The sequence below is a fragment of the Eucyclogobius newberryi genome, unplaced genomic scaffold (assembly GCF_026437365.1).
Source record: "Eucyclogobius newberryi isolate DKJ021-1_F unplaced genomic scaffold, fEucNew1.0.hap1 SCAF_9, whole genome shotgun sequence".
Lineage (NCBI taxonomy): Eukaryota > Metazoa > Chordata > Actinopteri > Gobiiformes > Gobiidae > Eucyclogobius > Eucyclogobius newberryi.
This window is the reverse complement of record NW_027316532.1, coordinates 36,179,884-36,202,344: the sequence shown is the minus strand read 5'-3', so window position 1 is coordinate 36,202,344 and position 22,461 is coordinate 36,179,884. Positions and strand designations below refer to the sequence as shown.

Genomic DNA, 22,461 nt, shown 5'->3' with positions numbered 1-22,461 from the left:
ATTATGACTTTATTATTAGTCTAGGCTGCATTTGACAGTATGTACAAAGATGGTATTGACATAGTCACTTATTGGACATAAGTGTTGTAGACTTACATTTCTTCTGTACTTGTAGTGTTGTCTTTGATTATCTTTACAACCTTTTGTATCTTAACTCTTAATGTTCTAGTTAGATTGGTAAGATATAAACATATTTGCATATATTTTATACCTCCAACGCTAACCCATTTGTTCCTTCTTGATTTTTGATTGATATTCTAGGTTTTCATTGCAGCACTGGAATTTCCCCATTATGGCACAAATAACGATTATCTTATCTTAATTTATACTATAATACTTATAATTTATTTGATTGCTTTGACAGGAACAGCTACAAAACTAATCTAATTATAACTGTCATTCTAAACAGGCATATTAGCTTACAAACATTCACTTTCTGAATATTTAGAGGAATTGTTAAAATCATGCTTTATTACTTTGTAAATTAGAACATGGCAGGAGAAGTTACAAAGAATGAATACAAAAAACAATGTGAAAGACAACAAAAAAAGTTTTATTTAGAAATTCACAGTTTCTAATGGCACTACAGTTTATGTAGTAACTCAATCATGCTTCAAAATACTGTGCAGCTCTTGAGACTAGACAGAAATAAAAACACATACAGAAGACAGAAATCGCACTGAAAGAAATAATAGCACTTAAGTCTTTTAAAACTAAACAAAAGGCATAGGGAGTCATACAAAGTGTCAAAGAACTCCTAAAATCCATCTCCAAAAGTCTTTCAGGATGAGAATATTTTAAAGTTGTCCTTCGCTTGAACAGAAACACACGGACATACAACCACTTCTCACACATACGACTGGAGCAAACATACAAATACAAGATCATTAACATTCAAAACAAGTAAAACATTTGTATTTGTAGAACATAAAACCATGTTAATAGTGTTCCATCCCAATTAAGCTCAATCTTTCCCTTTATGTAAGAACATTAAATTTGAGGTGGGGCAGACGCATGAGTGAAAGAGAAATGGATGATAAAATCTTTTGATAAGAGTCTATGAAAAAAATGAGCCAATCCGAGAGGCTAAAAGTGTTTTTTAAAAGCACATTGGTTAAAATGTTTCAGTTACAGTAAAGTCATGCAATGGGCCTTAGCTATCACGTATAGATAATATGTTGAAGAAAAATAGAAATCCGATATAAATTGATAGGAGGCAGTCTATCAATGTATATCAATAGACTGCCTTCTATCGATAGGAAAGAAAAAGAAAATCTAGGAAGATTTTCTTTCTAAATCTAGGAAGTTCTACATTTAGAAAGAAAAAGTCGGGAACTTGGATCACATCCAACCAAACAGAGCAATCAGAAATTCCACTTTACAAAGAAAATACATTTAAAGTTATTATTTAAAGGAGTATTCCTTCTATGGCCACCTTACTGTTTAAATGAATGTTGTTGTAAGATTGCCATGAACTGGTTTGAAGACTTAAATGAGACACACGCACAGAAGAGATGCTAGCTCTAGCCCTTTCCAGACAACAAGCAGATGCACACGTACACAGCTGCAGCAGGACGATCGACTTGAACAGACTTTCACATTGTTTGAGTACCATATATTTTATACTTGCTTGAACTACTGTGGCTCTGTAGATTTAGGAGACTGGCAAGCTAGCGCCTAATTAATAGAATCTGTATTTTAAATAAATAAATAAATAACTGGTCTCTTTAAATCATCTGCAGGGTCCCAGTAGCTTTTCTGTGTAAAAAGTAAAGTGTAAACATGAAGTTATTTTGTAAGTGCAGCTATAGTGTGCAATCAAACAATCCACCCAAGCAACAATAAGAAAGTTAAAACAAAAAAGGTTTATAAATTAACCTCGTCTTCTTTCAAAGTGTTCTCAACTATACAACCTCAAAACCACTGCTGCCTCTGTATTTACAACACTGGGCTAAAGCTAAACAAGAAGTGCTAAGACATTTACACAAAGGTTGTTTTCATCATTCAGCTCTGAGAGTTGGTTTGGACAAGACTGACAGGACAGAGAGATAAGACGTGACACTGTGGTCCCATAGAACCCTGGAGCAGAGCGGTCCTGGCAACACCAAAGTGAGAGCAAGAAGAAAAAAAAGTCAGAAACACAGAAGAGTTGTTGTTATTGTTAAGCTGCATGCAACTGGTATGACACATTTAATCTAAAAAGAGCAGCCCATCACTTCTAAACCCCCATGTATGAAGGAATGACACTCCGAGCTTCTGTGGATGTCTATGTAAATGTTGCCCCACCACAGTTTCATTTCAATTCACCTTATTGTCACTGTTCCAGCTTTAAAAAGGACTAGGTAGATTAAAAGGCACATAACCAAAATGAACTGTTTGACATGTGTTGGCCAAAATTATGTTGCGCTACTACAGCCACATCCCCAGTTTGTCGAGGCAACTGTGGGAGCTGTGGGTCTTTGGTGGCAGCCAGACCTTTATCTCCCGTCTGCCAACGTACAGTGTTCATGTTTTCATCTAAAGAATGTGTTAAAAGGTCTCAGACATGTCCAGTGACAGCGGTTACTCCAATGGTCCCAACACTAATGTCCTTGTTTCCTTTCATGAGCGTCTGCAGACTGGGCAGGGAGTTGACGCCACCTGTTGGCAGTGATGGAAACGGCAGCTGTGTCTGCTTGAATTTTCGCCTTTTCAATGAGCGCTTCTCCTGTCGGGTTTTAGGGGGCTGGTGCAGAGCAAAGGGGAGGCTGTGACCATTACAGAGGCCATTAGGGGGTAGCACAGGTGAGGAAGGGGGTAGGCGGCTTATGTAGGACTCCTCTGAGTGGGTCGAGCAGCAGCTGCTGCTCTCTGACGGGCTCTCTGTAGTGGAACAGGGGGGCAGTAACAGTTCCTCCACTGAGGAGGGGGGCAGGGGCAGTGCCAGGGGAGGTGGAGGCGGAGCAGGAAGAGCAGGAGGCACCACAGGGGCAGGTAGAGCTGGGTAAAAGCCATTAGACTTGAGAACTCCATTAGTCAGAGGCGCAGGAGGATCAGTAATCAGTGTCTCCACTTTGTCCAAAGACTTGGTCTTGGCGCGCTTTTTCTGTGGAAAATTTCAATATTGAAATTAATGAAGATGTGGAAAAATATACAGAAGGGGTTCAAAATAAAAGATATGTCAAGACAGGGAATGAAGATGACGCGGCTGTTCTCTGCATCAGCAAATCTTATCAAACATTTAAACTACGTTTAGCCTTTTCTTTTTCATAGAAGTGTTAAAACACAAGGCTACACATAAAACACCAGGTAATGTTGAACAGCAGCAGTAAGAGCACTGTACCTTTTTCTCTGGAGAAAACCTTAGAGGTTCTACAATGTACAAGTCATCTGGACCTACTGGGGAGGGGAGAGAGTGGCAGGTTAATGATGAAATGGAGAACAGAATAGCGCACATGCATGAAGGGACCTTGCGAGCAGTACACTTACAGTATTTATACACGAGACAATAACAATCCACTTTTCTTTGATTACTACTTGCAAAATGTCTACTATGAGCCTGTAAAGCTGAGCTCTATTATTATGCTCCTTAGGCCCGCATGTGGTCACAAGCTGGCAATGACAGCCATTCAGTTTGAAGGACAATCTCACACACACATGCCATGCTGAGGAATAATAGACAGCAGAAGCAGGGACCTTTTTTGTGGGGGGGGTTTCCCCATAACTCTAGTGTTATTACATTAATATCACTTAAGTGTTATTATAGACATTATAGACATCCTTAAAAAACAATTAGCTAGCAAAAAGACTTAACCGGACAACTGCCACAATAAATAGAACAAACAAGTGAGCCTTAAATTATACAAAGGGTAAATACAGAAGGAAAAGTTACTGTGTAAAGGCACTGATTCAAGTTTGTACCTTCTGTTGAAGACAAGTGAAATGACTTGGAGCGGACAAGTGGACAGGCCACTCTCCGTTTTATACTCATGTCATCATATGAGGAAAAACACCTGGTTAGAAAGAACACGTATTCAGAATTTCAAACAGGTTAACAATGGAATCATATTCATATACACTATATGCCCGCCCTGTATCTGACTTTTACATCTTCTAATTTGCCTTTCACACCATGCAGTGTGTTGTTACAAAAAAAAGATACTGTATATCGCCTATGCAATCCGAGGGATTTTTAAAAAAATTGAAGTCATCAACCATCATGATAGCATAGGGTGTTTTCACCAGCGTGTATTAGATTAATATCGGTTTACTTCACTTTCAATTCACATGCACTGCACTCGCCTCAAACGCCACACCATGAGCTACGTGAGAGGCATCAGCTGACCAAAGAACTTATTTCTATGACAACCGGCCTCAAACTAAATGAGCCGCGTGGATACACAGGCACACTACCCTCAGTGCTCTACGCAGTGGACTTTTAATAAATGCATCGCGAGAAAGATGCTTGATGGTGATGGCAGAGAAAAAGGTGTTTGAGTGTTACACAGAGGTTCACCTGCTGCAAAAGGTGAGTGTCACGGTGATAGAAATATTGCCTCGTCCGACATACACTACATGAGCCAAGCACTTTTTTAATCAAATTTTCGGCTTTTGTTCTCACTGCATACTGCTCAAGGTCTGAAGCTTTCACACCACTCGGTCCATGACCACCTGCTTTATGCGCTCTTTAATAAATTGCAGACTGAGTCTGTCATGTCCACACTGTCCACTAATGGCAGTGCTATTAGTTCAAAACAACCAAAGTGAGCGGAGCTAACAGTTTAAATCTCAAAATCCGGTAATTTAAAAAGAGGATTTGATTTAAAAACATGCCACTATACTCGTTTACATGACTAGATACTTTGGCCCCTGGGGGAAAGCTCACCTCTTGGGGCTGGGGTAGTTGTTGCTCTTGGGGACGGCCACAGTGCTGGTGTTGGGACTCTGAGAGGGCGTCCTGCAGCAGTGCATACACAACAGCAGTCCCAGAAACAAACACAAAACCAGAGACACCACCAGGTAACTCTGTCGGTCTGAAACCTGAGGGCAAACACGTACATTTATTTTCGAAATAGTTCTATGAACCCACAATAGAAAACCGTTATAGCTTGTGTGTTTCCATTACCTCTCTCTGTAACTGACCGACTGTGGCGGTCAGATTGAGCATGAGTTTAGTGACATTCTCCAGTTGGCTCTGCAGAATCTGGATGGACTCCGTCTGCTTCTGGTCCTGTGGACAAAAAGCAACATGTAAGTACAAAAATATACTAGATTATGACCAAACAAATCAATGATTCAGTTTGAGGTCCGTATAAAGTACTGACCTGCTCCTCTGCGATACGAGAAGTGTTTTGCAGTTTGATGATGGTCTTATTGAAAGCTCTTTGCATTTCTTCCATCTGTTTGCGATATCTTTAAAAAAACATGAATATTAGTGAATTCATTACCCAGTAGTGGTATCTATCATATACCACAGGAGTTACCTTTGGCTAAGCTCCTCCAAGTATCTGCTGGATAAACTCATGTTCATCTCCAGAGCTTTGATCCGGTTGTTCAGCCTCATGAAGACGCTTTCTTTTTGACTGGAGCCGTGGACCGCTCCTCCATTACCACCATTATAATCTCCACCGTTCTGCAAATCTGCATAGAAGTCTGTTCCAGTCCGGTGGCCGTTCCCATTGCCCATACTGTTTAAAAGGTCATCCTCAATGGTGTGTTCGCTGTGATGCGCCTCTCCATTTTGAGTGATGGAGTCTCCATGTTCCCCGTGGCTTTGAGAAGATTGGTCTGCCTTGTCTGCAGCTGTGTTCAGGTCAGTTTGGGTTACAGGAGCTGGTAGTTCTGTGGGTGGTGATATCAGGTCCTCAGGTCGGGTGGCAGTGGGCAAAGGTTGGATTGGCTGCTCTTTCACCGAAGGAACAAAAGCCGATGAAGGTGCCTCGGACGCTATTGACTGAGGCGTAGAGTTAAGAACGGGAGTTGGGGTGACTCTGCTGGCCTGCTGCGTCTCTGGGATGGACACGGCCTGGAAGGAAGGGGTGGGGAGAGGGTCCAGGGCCGAGTCTTTGACCGGCGGCAGCACCTTGTCTTCATTGGTGGGCGTAGGGCGCGTGAGGGAGCTGTGACTGTCCGAAAAGCTCTGTGCCGGGATGGACGAGGCCCGACTCGGTTCGAGGATGAGGCTGAAATCTGTAGTGTGCGTGTTGTTGATCTCCGCTGCGAGCCCATCGTTCGTAACTTTGCTCTCTTGTGTCTCAGGCTCTGGGACAATTTCTGTGATGGGGAGGACCTCTTGTGAAGGGCTCAGGACAGGGGCGAGGACAGGGGTGTGCAGGGGAGAAGGAGAGCTTTGAGTGTGGTTTCGCCGGCGTATGCTGCGGAGTCTTTCCTTGGCCAGTCGGGACGAACACCAGCGATGCAGCAGCTCGGGCAGCGTGGCCATACAGGACAGGGAGAGGGAGGTGAACGAGGAGAAGGGGCAGTAGGCCTGGCTCTCCCACTGGTTTCGATCGGCCTCTTTCCGGCCCTCCTCCTCCCTCGTCTCCTCCTCTTCCTCAGTCTCTTCTTCCATGAGAGTCACTGTGGATCGCTGAGGCTCTTCCTCTTCTTCATCCTCAACTAGAGTCACGATCTGCCTCTCCTCCACAGGCTCCGGAGGGGTCAGTGGAGGCGTGGAGGCCTGGGTTGAATTGATCTGCTCGACGGGAGGCGCAGATTGCCCTGGCTCCAGGCTAGAAGTAAAAAAAAGATATTCAATTTTTGTTGTGAGAAAGATATTCAAGATATTCATAGTATAAACATTTAGTTGACAATTTGCACTTACATTGTAGGATGGATGCTTTCAGAAGTTTGAGAGGAAACTTCTTTACTTCCATCAGCTTCATTCTGGGCTTCTGTTGAAGCGTTAACTGAAAAATATTTTTTTCTATGTAATTATTTTTGCCACTTACACATAAAAAAACAAATGCATTTTAGATAGAGAGACCACTGTACATTTCAAATCTTGAGTAGTTGTGGGAGGTAGGTTGTAACATGATACAGAACACGCTTTCCCCGTTTTGGGATATGACCCATGTTTAGATAAGGAAAAAACTGAACCCGGTCTGATCCAGTTTGAACTGAATTATTTCCTTTAGTTTACCCCCCCTGTTCCTCTACAGTGCCTGTGAGGGAAAGAGTTTTTTTGCATCACCACCAACCACAAGACTGACTGCGCCTGCCAAGATACATAAACATGGGAGTTACATGGGAGTTTTTACATGGAACATATACATGGGATACAATACATGGGAGTTTTTATTTATTTATAGGAGATCTTCTTATACATGGGAGTTTTTATTTATTTATTTATAGATCTTCTACTGGAAGTGTTTTTCAGACTTCCTATAAGTATAACTTTGAAGGAACTACGTAGGGAATACGTATGGAGATATTGTCTTTCTAATCCCTCAGTTGTCCAGGTAGGGTCCTTGGCAAAAGAAGGTTGGATTTGGTCAACTGGTGGTGTGAAGCAGTCCCATTAAAACACTCTAAACTAACTCTTAATACTTTGGTTCAGTTGACAGAATTACGCATTCTTTTACTATGTCTCAAAATTTGAATTGAAATTCAAATACAGCAATAATCGTATTCATATTATCCTTTCCTCCGTGGAGTGACAGAACGGTTAACATCCAATCAGAAGTCATATATTGGTATTAACAAATTATGACAAATCAATCTAAATATGAGATCTGGTTGTATATTATATTGTTATTATATTATCATATCATGATACAAACTTTTCAAACTTAATTTTGATACCAAGGAAAGACCTGAGGACTTGATAACTATTTCAATACCACAAGATAGATAAAAACATAATAAAATGCTATTTTCAATGTTATCATGCGATCTTATAACCATTCAGTTAATGCCTTTCCGTTTCTTTGCGTGGCTTTTTTCAGGACAGATACCTGTTCAATTGAGTATCTAGTTCTGATACAAGTTTTAATATCGATTAAAATTATAAGTATAGACACTTTTGACACCAGAAATATTAGACATTTTTAACCTAGAATCTGCTCCTGATTTTTACTACCGTTATTTTCATGTTAGACCGATACAGGCCAGTGTTTCGCTCATGCCTTAAGGTGTGAATGTTCTATTACATTACAACAAAACCTTAGAATGTCTCACCTTGGAAAAGCGTGGATTAAAATAGATTCATAGTCATTAATTGGTTCCATCCCACAGTATACTCATTAAATAAATCATTATCACAAGAGGTTACATAAATTCACATGAAATGCATACCCTTCTCTGATCCAGCCTCAATCTCTGGCCCTCCACCAAGAACATTAGCAGCGATGTTGTTCACCATGTTTAGAATGGCATCTGTAAGACACAGAAACTCATTGACGTTGGTTTTGGCATAAATTCAGAGTTGCATGCAAATCTTTTACACGCTGCAATTAAGACTGATTTCATTTGACTGTGTGTAAAAGGATGCAGGCTGAATGCACCACAGTTCTGTTAGTTACATGGATAAAGTTCAGTTATTGTTATTTTTGTGCATGTTTGGACATTGGGGCGCAAAACAAGATGGACAATAAGTTATGTTGGTGAAATCCTGCTCTCTTTTGTTGGAGAATTCAATAGCAGAGGGAATATGTTTCTGTGTTATTATTTTAATGATCTGAGGATGATCAGTTTTGCTTTGATAAAAAAAATAAAAACAAAGTTGATGAGAAATGTGAAAGCATTTAAAAGTGACACCAATTAGGTAATAAAATAAGTCATTTTAAACCGCAAGTTACAACCAAAGGGAGCTAGAAACAACAACTGTTGTTTTGCCATATTTGTTTAAATACAAGACGAGTGTTCACAATCATCACTTTGTTGTATCATTCTTTCTATTATGCAAGGCCAAAGCAAATGATAAAGTTGTGTAAAGTGTACTCGTAACTTGCATGTGTACATACTGGTGGCTGAGCCCAAGATGTTTTTAGAAGCTTGGTCTTCTGATGGTTGATAGCCTAGAGGATAATCTGGTAAAACAAAATACACAAGGGGAAATTATGTCATTATTACTTATGCATAAAAACAACTTAATTAATTTGGAAGCATGGGGCAAAACAAAAGCACAATGTGTCGGAAATGAGGTAGAAAGAGGAAATGGCTGAGCTGGTATTTATAGTCAACCCTGGCCTCAGGCATGTGGTTACAGCAACTGTAACATGACTCCACTGGATCTGCAGGGATCTGCTTCACATGCATTGTTCTTCCAAAGACCAACGGGGGTCATTTTGGCTTTACAGTATCAGACGTTAAAACTATTTAGAATACAACTAAACCTTAAAACAAAGCCTTTAGCTAAAAACGCTTTTAAAAAGGAGATTAATATTTGTGTTCATGTATCTAGGTACAACTTCTCAACGCATGTTTACTGTGCAAAACATTGTTTCAAAGCATCTTACCATAGTCTTCATCAAGAAAATCCACCCTTTCTGAGGGATCCTGGGAATCCTCATACTCCTCCACCATGCTGGTACCAAACACGCTGAGAAAACAACAACAAAATACTATGTTACTGCTTTAAAACCAACTTGAAATGCCAATTGCAGGTAAATTAACTGAAATGACAGTGACTGTATATGAGATGATACAAAAAAATTACTTGAATAAAAAAAAAATAAAAAAAAGTCTTGAAATTACCGAAAGAGACTGAGAGGACAGAAGTGTTCAGATCCGAAATGAGAGAGAAGTTCCACCTGCAAAAAGGACAAATAATAAGTACAACATACAGTAGAATATAGGCATACATTAATTGAGAAAGTGGAAAATGCATAGAAAGACTTAGCACACACACCAAAATGCAGATGTAACATTTACATTATGTTAAACAATATTGAAAGCACCAATATTACCCCTCAAAATATTTAACCATGTGTGTACTAAATCCATGTATACAATTCAACTATGAAGAGTTTTAATTCTGTCCCAAAATAGTGTTTCCCAAAGCACAACCCACAATCCACCACATGTGAAAAAGTAGAGCCACAGATGCGAGTTTTCCCTTGGTTAATAAATTATGCATTAAATTAAGGTTCCGTAGGTCTTTCCTTCCTGCTGCTGTCAGACTTTATAACAAAAACTGTTAGTACTGAACACTCGCAATACTGACCTAACCTAATACTGATGTGCAATTCTGTCATATGTGCAATTGCTGTTGGAATTCATGTGCAATTCATGTGCAATTACTGTGAAATTCATGTGCAATCTATGTGCTGTCGTGACACATATTCATGTGCAATTACTGTGAAATTCATGTGCAATCTATGTGCTGTCGTGACACATATTCATGTGCAATTACTGTCGGGATCACATGCAATGGTATTTATTTATTTATTTATAGGAGATCTTCTACTGAAAGTGTTTTTCAGACTTCCTATAAGTGATCTGTTCTTCTGTATCTACCTCTGTATCTACCTGCGTTGCACCAATGAAATTTCCCCATGTGGGACAATAAAGGAATATCTTATCTTATCTTATCTTATCAATAAACCTTTCATTTAGATTGAGAAGAAGCCCTTTGACAGAAAGAAGAATGCTAACCTTTATGTACTTGATGAACATCTGAGTCAAGAGGAAGACAGGAGAGGGACAGGAGGCAAGAGAAAACAGAAATCAGTGAAGATCAATCATAAATGCCGTTTCGCATTTGCTTGCAGCTACAACAAAAGCTGTTATTTAAATTCTCAATTAAGGTTCAACAGTGGACTATGAAATGGAGAGATCAAAACTGGAAGACGCCAAAGACACTTAAGATGTGACTATGTATGTAGCAATTCCATAATTACACAATATATCCACACTGACTATTAATGATCGATCATTTCTAATATGATAAAAGCACAAGTGAGCAAGTCTGAAATGAATAGTGTAGAAAAGGGCAGTAACATACGAGTTCAATACATAAAGGTGAATCCACAAGGAGGACCAGAAAAGGATCTAATCTAAACAGATTAAGATATATATTGCCTGTTTTTCAAAAGAGGGCTTTGGAAATATACTTTAAATCAATGCATCGTCACAGATATAAAAAACAGATATCAAGTCACATCCATAAACGGAGTGGTTCGAGGCAGAGCTGATGTGTAACTCACCATGAAGTCATAAGTGGGTACCCATGGGCCTATAACGCCCTTAACACTGTGTTTATGAAGTGTGACGCATTAATACAAATAAAGAGCACTGTTGTTTTGAGGTCATGTCATTCCCTCTGGCCGTGTCAGTTAAAAATGAATTATTACCTTGACATATTTTGCATAAAGTTGCTCATCCAAAGGGAAACTCTGGACTGTGCGCTTGTCATGAGCGTGGAAAGTGCCGAGCTTCACCCATTTATTGGTTGGATATCTGCAAAAAGAAGAATACCGTAAACATGTTTGTTACAAAGATCTGCAGTGAAATTAAATTACTCTGTACTCATGGTTAGTGAAAGTCTTATAAAATCTTGTCTTATTTTTGCATACCAGTACATTAGATTATCCTGGTGAAGCAGTGTTTTACCTGTCACTGAGGGAAACTAGGAAATCTTTAGGGGTCGATGAGAAGAGCTCAAAGTTGGCAATGTCCAGCTGTTTGACTTGAATGGGCTCACAGAGCTCAATCACAAACCTGTAACAGTGAAGCAAAACTACATTTAAATTCTGCTCTTCAGGCCAATTCCACAGGTAATAAAGATGCACTTGCCATATTTTGGTGCTGCAGGGGTTAAGCATATACAGATCCATATTCTCTTTGAGAATAGCTGAAGTGCTCTGGAACAAAGGCATTTCAATCAGTCAAAAGCATCCTCATGAGTTCATTAACACCCTGGCATTGTATAATTACCACATTACAATCATCTCAATTAGAACTAAATTACCTTGGCCTCATTGTTGGCAGAAAGAATCTTGGCACCACACTCCACAGAGGCGTAATTATTCTTAAATTTGCTCTGGACTTTCTTCACTGGAGGACTGCTACTGGTCGAGGTGTGAAGAGACTGACCTGCAGCGAGAAGATTCAAATATATTTAAAAACATTATGGTTTCAGGTAACTGATGATTATAAAATAAAATATGTGTATCCAAACAGTGCTTACTCTTTTCCTTCTCTACCTCCATAACCTGTTTCTTCCACTCATCGAAGGTTGGGATGTCTTCTTTGGTGGGCACAGATGGATCCGTTTCCCTGGTAGTGCTGGCATCTGCAGCCTAAAACACACATGCTAAAATAGTCAGAACTGCTCAAACAAATATATGACTTTGATTAATAAAGGAATACAGTGAACCCTCGTTTATCGCGTGGGTTACGTTCCAAAACGAACGCGCGATAGGCGAAATCCGCGTAGAAAGTAGAAACCTTTATTTTTTTACAGTTATTATACAATGAAATACTCCATAAAACATTGAAGCTCATACGCGCGCTCTCACCGGCCTCTCCCGCAGCTCACACGCGCGCTCACCGGCCTCGCAAACTTCAATTTGGCAAGCGGTTTTACGTACGTGTACATATTAATCCATAACATTATTGACACACAGGTAGAGAAGACGCTGAGAGACTGTTTAGCCAATCAGAATGCAGAACACAATGCATGATGCAAATGCGCGAAGCAGCGAGACGGCGAAAAGTGAACCGCGTTATAGCGAGGGATCACTGTAGTACATTTGGCATAAATTTGCCATTTTGTAGAATGATGTAAAATGTTGACCTCCTGTTCTGTAGAGGTTTGTGAGGAGTTGGCCTCCGGGTGGTGGTCCGAGAGCTCAGTGTTGGACTCCTGCTGCTGCTGGGGCTCTGGTTCCTCTGGGCCTGGAGCAGGCTGGGCCTCCGACTCCTCATCTTCTAATCCAGATTCATCCACACTATGTACAGAAAAGGAGAGTAACTCCAGTGCAATATTACCTGATGAGCTTGCATACAAACAACAAAATTATGAAAACAAAAATTAAAAATGACAAATAATAAACAAGGCTGGTGGATGCAGTGTGAGAATAGCTGCTGCTCGGATTTACCTTTCATTTACCTCTGTACTTTGATTGACTTTTCCCGAGTTAGACACTCACCCGAGGACAGGGCTGCCAAAAGGGAGGTTTTCACAAGTTGCCAGTTCAGGGGCAATGACCCTGCACTGTGAATCAGAGAGCTCTGCAAACACAAAGCTGTCTACTGGGAGATCATCTCCTTCACTGGCAACCCGCTCTGCACTGAGGGAAAGAAAGGACATGGCATTTACCACATCTCTGTACATGGCGAAAGGCAGAGAGGGCGGGCGAGTGAGGGAGGTGAGGGAGATTGTAGATGAGAAAGAAGGAATGCGGTAAAGAGAGAAAGCCAGAGAAAGAGGGACACAGGATAGAAGGAAAAGATGAAGAAGCTTTCATTCTAGGCAAAGCTAAATGTGTCCTTTAATGTTGATTGGCATGTCCATAAATTATCAACGTCTTCTTAGTAACTGGACAAATCTTCTGGCAATCGAAAATGAAAGTCCTTGGATGATCTTCAAGGTGTTGAAATGGTCCATTGTTTCCAGGATTTGAGGTGTAAAAAGTATTCTGAATTTCCCAGTGAAACTTAGCAGGGCAAACCACCAGTTCAATGAATCCATGAAAAAATTACAAAATGTTCCATAAAACATAACAAAAATAAGCAACAAACACAGAATGAAACAAAACGATGAAAACAATTGAAAAACAGAAATGAATGGTGCAGTAATGGAAGTTGAATTGGCTTTAACCACAGGAAATGGAAAAAGTGAATTTATTTAATTTAATTTAATTTAGTTTAATGTCTGTTGGTTAAAGCCAACCTAATCACAAAACCTGCACCTGCTGATGGATTCTGAGGCCTTACCTGGGGGGTGGAGGCGGGCTGTCGGTCTCTGAGGTAGGTGGGTTTTCAGCTTCATGTGGGGGTGTGCTTTGGGCTGGGTCCGGGCCGGGGGGATCTGTGGGATCGCCGTCACTGGGACTCTCTGCAGTTGCTGGAGGTTCTAAGGGCACATGGACTGGAGCCAGGACTGGATCTGGGAAGGGGGCCTCGGGGACTTCCTGGGGCTCGTCCTGGGACACGGGCTGTGGAGCTACGTCATTCTGGAGGTCTGGGAGGGGCTCTTGCTCCGCAGCAACAGGGTGAGGGTCCAACTCCGGTTCAGGCTTGGCCTCCTCTGCCTCGGTATATATACTATTCACATTCTGGAAAGGAACCAATACCCACAAAATGTAATGAGTAATACATTGTAGCCATAATACTTTTTTGAAATGGTGCGTAACGACAGCAGTTTACTTTACTTGTGAGTTACACACCACGCGCTTACAAAAAGACACATAATCAACACCTAGAATTGTTTTAATCAGCAACTTCTGTGCACATACGAATTTTACTTTACGGAAATTATTTTAGTTACAGACATGCATTCCAGATCAGAAGAAATAAAGATAAAACCATAATAACTAGATCGATATTAAGTCAGATGGTATTCTTTGACACAGCTCTATGTTCTGCGCTCACCTCGCCTGGGGTTTCATCGTGTGCGGATGGCTCCTCTAATGCTGCTCTCTCCGTCTCCAGTCCCACTTCGTATGTTGTGTGTATTGTCCTTTCATTCTACAAATATAAAATCAGGTATAACATAATGCACTTAGGTCACATAATAGAAAAAGCTTCAGTTGTAGTTTTTTTCTACTATGGAACACGCCTGGACGAATGAGGGATTACACCGACATACTTAGGTCACATAAGATCATCATTTAACATAAATGTCACACACAAATGTATGTGAAAATGTTGGCAGCATAAAGTTTCTTGTGAGTTTGTGAGAGCCTTTTGTTTGTGGACAAAGAGTGTGTTATACACTGGTGACAGATTGCCAGGCTGGTTGAACTGCTCTGGCCGGCCTGTTTGTAGCACAAAGATTTTCCTTCTTTGGACACAAATCTCATTCATTTGTTGTTCCCCTCACATTTTTGCAAACTTAAGAGATTTCAAGCTCATTCATAAAACACCATTGACATTTTATCCAGAGCCAGTTTTATGTCTGTAGAAGCATAGTGCAATCATGCTCAATGATTTTTTTTCCCCAACGCGAGATGAGTGCAGACAAACATTGGATTTCAACCAACAGGGGAAGATAGTAATTGTCTCCACTGCAGTGGTGAGCTGGAGCCTGTTTGGATGCACTTTACCCCGTTTATCAGCAGCTGCTGTATGAATCATGGCAGTAGGTCTGTGTTTGCAGTTATCACATGAAGCGTTCACACTTATCTTACGAATGACAACAATATAATCAAATATTCTTTGTAATGGTTCTGGTGACTCATTATTTAAATACTGTGTTGAACCTCCTGCACGTCACTGACCATTCATCTTACTTTGTATGTGCTCCATGTGCAATGCCCCTCTCCATGACACTGAGGCCAAAAGTGCACCACCCATTACTCACCACTATCCTATTATAGATCTAACTCCCATGGTTCACCACGGGCAGCACGACTAATAATATTCACCAATCACCAGTAGACTGAAGCAGCAAAATTTTATATGCAAAGTGTAATATGGAAAGATTTCCACAGAACCTTATCTAGTTTTAACAAGAATGCGTGTATGTGTTATGTGTCAGTTTATTAAAATTGCAAATGGTAAAGGAGTATTCTTGCAAATAAAGTTGACTGATGGTTTCATGTGTTTTCTATATCTGCTATATCTTCTTAATTTGGAAGAAAGATGAACCATTAAAAGGCATAAAAACAACTGCAGGATTTCATGTTGGGTGCTTTTATTTATGGTGGGCTACCGTAGCCTTAATTATTGAGAACCAATATACAACCCACTTAAACTGCCATGAATAAATAACTGTATTGTATTTAGTTTGGGTACTGTGCTTGTGCTCACCTTCTGTTGTGCGAGTTCCTGCCCGTGATCCTCCTCGCGGCCGTCCGGGTCTGTGTTCCCAGCAGACTGACCCGGGTCAGACAGGCTCTGCTCCGAACAATACACATGATGACTGGGGTTCCTGCAATACAAAACCAAGGCAAGATCAGGATCATTGTCAAAAAAACATTTTTTTTAAAAATAGGCCAGGCATCTAAATTTAGTCTACACGGGATGAATGTAGAAGCAGTTATGTAATGAATAAAACAAAGAAATAGCCTATATGCATTCGATGGTGTAATAAAAGTGATGCAATGGAGTGTAGATAATGCTTAAGTTAACTATTCAACTGCTGCAAACGGACCCTCCAGCCAAGGACTAAAGGCACAAGCTTTAGAGGAGCAGTAAAAGCCCTATTATTATATGGTTAATATCAGGATGCAAAAAAGAACTGAAGCACATAGTCTTATCCAAGGTTTTATACAGGCAGAGACATTGAAAAGTGTTATTAACAGACCTACAGCAATATGAAGCAGATTTAACTGGCAACTTGTCCCAAAAAAACAACTCAAAAAACAGCAGAGTCAATGGAAACGGCAAGAGGCAGACCATCTGAATACATTTGAATTATTTATATGTGGTCCTTAAATTGTACTGTAGCTATGAATAATGCATGGTACAATGAGAAAAGGTTAAGACTCGCCCAGATAACACGCAGTTGTCTAAGTGATTATTGTCTGCAATGGAGACAGAACACCAGAAAAGAAGAGATAGCTTGATTTGGATGCGTTTTTAATCGGTTCAGGGAAAATTGAAACTAGAGCGTGGGAAGTAATCCTGAAGAACAGCAAATTTACTGAACGTGTAGTGAAATTACTTAGACATAGAAGCTCAAAAAATATATACACCGGTACACAAACATAAAGATCAAACATGGCAGTGACAGATGTGTAACAATTATGTTTTATCAAAGTCTAATGGAAGTGATTATGATTAATTTATTATATGCCAGGGGTCTGAATTAAGTCCTTATTTTAGTTTCACTCTAATTAAATGGTCAAAAATGTGTTAATTGAACATCAACAAAGGAATATTATATTTAGGAACTCACTCATATTGGGTCTGATCCAGGAACTTTTACCGGATTTTCAGAATATTGATTCAGGTAAGTCAAGGCCAACACACTGATGTCACAGGACTTTACTGGATGTTGTTGGCCCAGAATGTCTCGATATGGTCAACAATTAATTGTATAGGATAGGATATTTTTGCATTGGGAAATTAAGCACATGTATATGTTGATATGTATTGAACTGAAGAAGCTGGGTTGGTGTCTAATTGTTAATCATTATCGGCGGCAAGTTTTCAGAAGATAAATATCTGCCTCATTAAAAAACACTTGGGGTTTAAGAGCATGTTCCAACAGTTAACAAAGCCCCATTCACTCAGTGTCCCTCTTTGGCAGGACACAGAGGCCTACACTCTACTGTAGATGAAAGAGCGTAGTAAGTGTTTCCTTAAGGCCACAAAAGCAAGGACACAAGGAGCTCACATGGAGCCGGTTACTGGAAAACCCCACACTGAGGACGCTGAGGACGCTGAGGACATCACATCCCACATCTCAGCGTCCTTTAGGTGCAAAGACTCTGCAGAGATGGGTGTCATGTGATTGTGAAACCGGAGGTGTGCTTGGGCAGGACACATGGAGAGGCGTGTTGGCGCGCCGTCAGAGGAAGACACATACTCAGCATCACACTGTGCCACCATCTGTGCATGTCACCCAGCTGTCAATCAAACCTGCATTTTCAAACCACTTCAGATTGTTAGCAGCAATCCCCTATAATTCTATTTTTAGGTATATTATACATGCAAGATCATTTACTATTTTGGTATCATTAATAAAAAAAAAGAAAAAAATATTATAATGGCTGGTCATTGCAACAATAATTTCTATGTCCAAAGAGAGTTTTTGTAAGAATATTTATAAAGTTAAGAATGCCTATAGAAGAGTGTTGTTTAGACTGTTGCCGTGGACACTGACACTATATATACGCCCCTATGGTGTTAACACACTGGGATATATGCATGTTTGAGGGTGAGCAGAAGAGGACCTCTGCTAAACTTAGAGCCACAGCTTCATAGTATGTCGTGCTTCTTAAGTCTTATACGTCTCCTTTTCCATTCCAGGGCACGAGGAGCAGGTCTTGGTCATAAATCACTCAGCATTGACAAGTATCGTCACAACCCGACTAAGGTACACAAAGTGACGCAGAAGAAACATATAGGGAGCCAATTTGTGTGTGGACTGATGGCATTTTGGTTAACCGAAGAAAGATATGTGGAGGTGCTGTTACCAGTGCAATACCCGATACATTTGAGCCAAGTATAGGTCGAGCACAAACCATCGTGCCAAATGATTAACCAGGTCAATGTATAAGACAGAGTAAACACCACTAAAATCCTAACCCATTTAAACTGTAAATCATTGTCTACAAGATTTACAAGGTCTGCCATAGTGAACGATGAGTCAATTTTTGTAAAGCAAAATATATATTAAATAAGTAAAAATATGATGCAAAAGGTAAAAGAAAGCAAACGCTAAACAGATAAAAACATGTGTGGTGCAACAAACAAGTGAGGGAAAATGCAAATGTCATTTACTTCCACCCAGAGGCTTAAATACAGGTTAATGCCTTGTTCAAGCAGCAGTATGTGACTTTCACCAACATGATTCCATGACTATAGAAAGTGAATCCCATACTTATGAACATTCTCCATCTATACGTTTTATGCCTTAATGTGAATACTATAGCCTAAATAAATTTGTTTAAAGATTTAATCCGGTAAACATTTTATATCTCGATAAATGTGTTTAAATGGCAACGCTAACACGTTTAAAGTCGTCTTTCAGAAGCTCCTTAATGTTGCAACTGTGTAAAGCAGAAACTCGAGGAAATTCAGAGGAAAAAAAGGAAGAAAGCTGGAGAGCCAATCTGAGAGGAGCAGCAGAGGGGTGTGGGTTTTGACCCACATTTAAGACTCAAGTCATTACTCAACAAAAGTGATAAACACTGGCAGTACTAGGAAAAATAAGAAAAAGTTCATATGGACTAGATAAGATAAAGGTATTACATGTTTCAAAGCCAAGGCAAAGCAATAAGCATAAAGCCTGGAGTGAAATGAAGTTAGCGTGTACATCTGCTTTGCACTAAACAAGCTTTCCACCTCAGTTTAAAGCCAAGTGCAAGATGCCAAGAGAAATGTGGACAACTAGAAGTCAATTACAAAAACAAAGGGTCAAAGGAGAGAAATGTACATTGTGTTATAATTTACAAACAGACTAATTTGGTCAACAACACAGAAATAGCTGCTCAAACAAGAGGTTGAGATAACAATTTCAGATGCAAGGAGATGATCGCTATCATAGATTCAGTTTTTAAAAATACATTTTAAAAACTTATGGTCCACAACTGTTGAACCATATCATAATTTATTTGGGATTGGCTCCACAAACAACAATTATGTCTTTGATGTTGGCAGCACTTTCTGGAGCCATTTTGAAAAAAATATTTCACTTTTGTTTATGTTTACTGAGAGAGAAGACAGAACTTTGTGGCAGTGTTTATTTGATGTGAATAGGCCCAGAAATGAGAGCTATTAACCATAAACCAGTTCAAAAAACAGCCAATTCTACTTGAGAATTCTGAGCTCAGTTTAAACTATAGGCACACATGAATCTGGTGACGAAAGACATTAAGCACGTGAAAAAGAGGACTTAAATGTAAAACAGCTGAAAATAGGAAACACTTTGACGTGAAATGTATTTTGTCACGTTTTAATATCAAAAACAGGAAAGGTGGCATGCAGCGTAGTGTTGAGACTGGCACCAGGACGGATCACGCACTGTAGGCACTGAGAAATCAAAAGCTCAACAGCGGTGCCCAGAGAACACAATGAGCTGCCAGTGCACCCCGGTATGTCCTGTTGGCTTTAGCTCTGTTCAGGATCACTGGGCAACACATAAACCAGACTGCACTGTTATCACTGTACTGTAAGTGGAATATTTGTACAATGTTACCAAGCATTTTTGACCTGCTTGACCATCCCATGACGGAGCATATAACTCTACTTGGCCTAAATCAGCTCGTTAGCGTTAGTTACTACACTCCCTCACGTGCAGCTTTGGATTACTAAAGCTGCATGTGAGGAACGCTAAAGGCCTTAATCATCTTTAAGTGTGCCACTGTGTCAGACTGACTGGCCAGAGGAAAGTGGAACGCAAGTGAAGGATGCGATAAAGTAGAGCAGTCATTTTCTCATAAAATTGTCCCTGAAAATGTTCTGAGCATTTGACCCGTCCTTCATCTGGGTCAACCCGTCGTCAGAAGCAGTGCGGCCTAGATCCAGATCCTGAGCCAGGCTTGGTAAGGACTACATTAGATACTGTTTAGGTCCTAGCAGCAGATTAAAGTACATGGATTAAAGTACATTTAAAAGTAAATTATAGTTTACTTCAGCGTGGCTTCAATTTAAAACTTTAATAATAATAATTTGAAGCAGTACTTTTCTTTCTCTAGATTGTTTTTAATAATTGTAACGACATTATGAAAGTTTAGCACATTTGACTACCCTTTTTTTTAGGCAAACAGAAATGACACGGCATTATTTATGTTTACTTTACTAGCCCAAACTGCAAACACAGTGACGTCCGAGTATTTACTTTCACAGCAGTGTTAAATGGAGATAGCAGGGTTTATCTTGATTACTTTATATGTCAACAGGAAACAATTCATGTTTGATCGCTACTATGCTTGCCCTACTATGTAACTACGATTATATTACGCTATTAAAATGACCCACGTGTGGATGAGGTGGAAGTTGTGTCATTCAACACCCTCAATGTAAAATTAGGACGCAGATTGAGTGACTTCTGATGAAAAGTCGAACCAGAAGTCCAGAAGACTACAACTGAATCTTTTTCTACGATGGAACCCTCCTGGATGAATGCTGATGAAAAGTCGAACCAGAAGTCCAGAAGACTACAACTGAATCTTTTTCTACGATGGAACCCTCCTGGATGAATGAGGGATTACACCGATTTGAAACTATTGCGTTATAGTTTACACCACATTTAGGGCCTAGTACCGATTATTGCCAAGTACCTTGGTAACCTTGATACATGGATATCTGTTAAAAACCATTGTTAAAAAGTTTACAAAATTGATGTTATGTAGAGTAACAAAATGCATTGGAATTTCCTATTCACACTGTTCTCTTAAGAATATAACTGTCCTTTGAATGTGCAGCAGTCACAAATGGTTTAACTTAGCAATTTATCATGAATTGCACGTCTGTATCGATATGTGTATTGCCAAGAAGTGTGTCACGATATTGATATTTTGAAGCAAGAGTTTAAACCAAGTCACATGGAGTCGTCATCAACCTTTATGTAGAAAAAGATTCAGTTGTAGTCATCTGGACTCTGTTTTTTTCTTCTTTTTTTTTGAAAAAAAACAAAACATTTCGTCATCCGAGGGTCATTCTCAATCTGCGAATCAAGCCAACCCTAAAGTTTCCAGATGACTACAACTGAATATTTTTCTACAATGGAACACTCCGGACGAATGAGGGATTACACCAACATTAAACTTTATGAAATTTAAACAAAATATACAATGAACTGAATATCGTGGACGTAATTGAAATGTCCTTTAAAGCCTGTAGTTATGTCCGGTAAATAAACATGCATTGAACAGTTGTGGAAGTTGTGAGGCCGAGTGTGCAGACGGAGCAGCAGGAGGTGACGAGTATCTGAGCAGAGGAGCTCCACGTGGCCCGGGCCAGGGAGATGTGCCAGGACTCGTCTGTGAAACTAGGCCACTGCATCTGCCTCACACAAACACTGAAGAACACGTCAGCCTGTGAGCTGAGGGCAAGCGAGCGACGAGTTAAGAGAACGTCATGATGCATCACGTTATTTGCAACTTTTAAGCCGTACAGTAATATCATTTAGTGTTCAAACGATGGCGAAAGTAGAACTAGAGGAACGTCCGATCAAACCCACTTTCTTCAGTTTCTTTAAGAGTTCCAGGTCTTATTAGTACGTTTGTGTTTGGGTTGTTAAAAGTATCAAAATGGAGATGCTATCGAGGCCAAGACTAGTATTGAAACTCTTTCCTGTACTAATACTAAATATATAAAACAAAATGCAATAACAGGACAAAATTTGACCTTTCCTGAACAGTTTTAGAATGATCTTGAGCCTCGTTTGTTTGAAAAAAGGATTTTTAATACTATTGTTTGATATAAACTGGTATTGAGTATCGAGTCCATTCTTTAATTTCAAAATAGGGTTTGAAGTGTTAGTATTGCGACAAAATTATCTTTGCGCATGGTAAAAACACAAAAATGTCTCCCCCTGCCAGTGTTGACTTAAATCTTCAAATTTGGAGCACTGAGTGAGTGATTGACTAAACTAGACAAATATTTAACTCCTAGGAATGAAGATCAAACCAATTACCGCAGTCATGTCAGCAACAAAGTACAAAAATGTAATAAAATGTAACTCAGCAAATAACTAAAAAA

General features: G+C 39.9%; 1 protein-coding gene across 2 annotated transcripts in view; it reads right to left on the bottom strand.

Annotated features, from left to right (window-relative positions):
• Window positions 1–532: 532 nt before the first annotated feature.
• suco (SUN domain containing ossification factor) overlaps window positions 533–22,461 on the bottom strand; it is a 29,998-nt gene continuing 8,069 nt past the window's right edge. The window contains exons 2-24 of one of the 2 annotated variants that reach the window (XM_072439253.1): window positions 15,883–16,018; window positions 14,518–14,613; window positions 13,861–14,201; window positions 13,074–13,214; window positions 12,719–12,872; window positions 12,110–12,221; window positions 11,891–12,015; window positions 11,716–11,783; window positions 11,533–11,640; window positions 11,274–11,379; window positions 10,576–10,596; window positions 9,676–9,731; window positions 9,438–9,520; window positions 8,943–9,008; window positions 8,275–8,355; window positions 6,803–6,887; window positions 5,463–6,710; window positions 5,304–5,391; window positions 5,105–5,209; window positions 4,865–5,019; window positions 3,901–3,992; window positions 3,323–3,378; window positions 533–3,085 (exon numbers count right to left, since the gene is read on the bottom strand). In XM_072439253.1, coding sequence (XP_072295354.1) covers window positions 2,540–3,085; window positions 3,323–3,378; window positions 3,901–3,992; window positions 4,865–5,019; window positions 5,105–5,209; window positions 5,304–5,391; window positions 5,463–6,710; window positions 6,803–6,887; window positions 8,275–8,355; window positions 8,943–9,008; window positions 9,438–9,520; window positions 9,676–9,731; window positions 10,576–10,596; window positions 11,274–11,379; window positions 11,533–11,640; window positions 11,716–11,783; window positions 11,891–12,015; window positions 12,110–12,221; window positions 12,719–12,872; window positions 13,074–13,214; window positions 13,861–14,201; window positions 14,518–14,613; window positions 15,883–16,018 — 4,069 coding nt within the window. In that variant the 3' untranslated portion in view covers window positions 533–2,539. Of the gene's footprint in view, window positions 3,086–3,322; window positions 3,379–3,900; window positions 3,993–4,864; window positions 5,020–5,104; window positions 5,210–5,303; window positions 5,392–5,462; window positions 6,711–6,802; window positions 6,888–8,274; window positions 8,356–8,942; window positions 9,009–9,437; window positions 9,521–9,675; window positions 9,732–10,575; window positions 10,597–11,273; window positions 11,380–11,532; window positions 11,641–11,715; window positions 11,784–11,890; window positions 12,016–12,109; window positions 12,222–12,718; window positions 12,873–13,073; window positions 13,322–13,860; window positions 14,202–14,517; window positions 14,614–15,882; window positions 16,019–22,461 lie in introns of those variants that run through there. The other variant, XM_072439252.1, reaches the window with a different exon arrangement.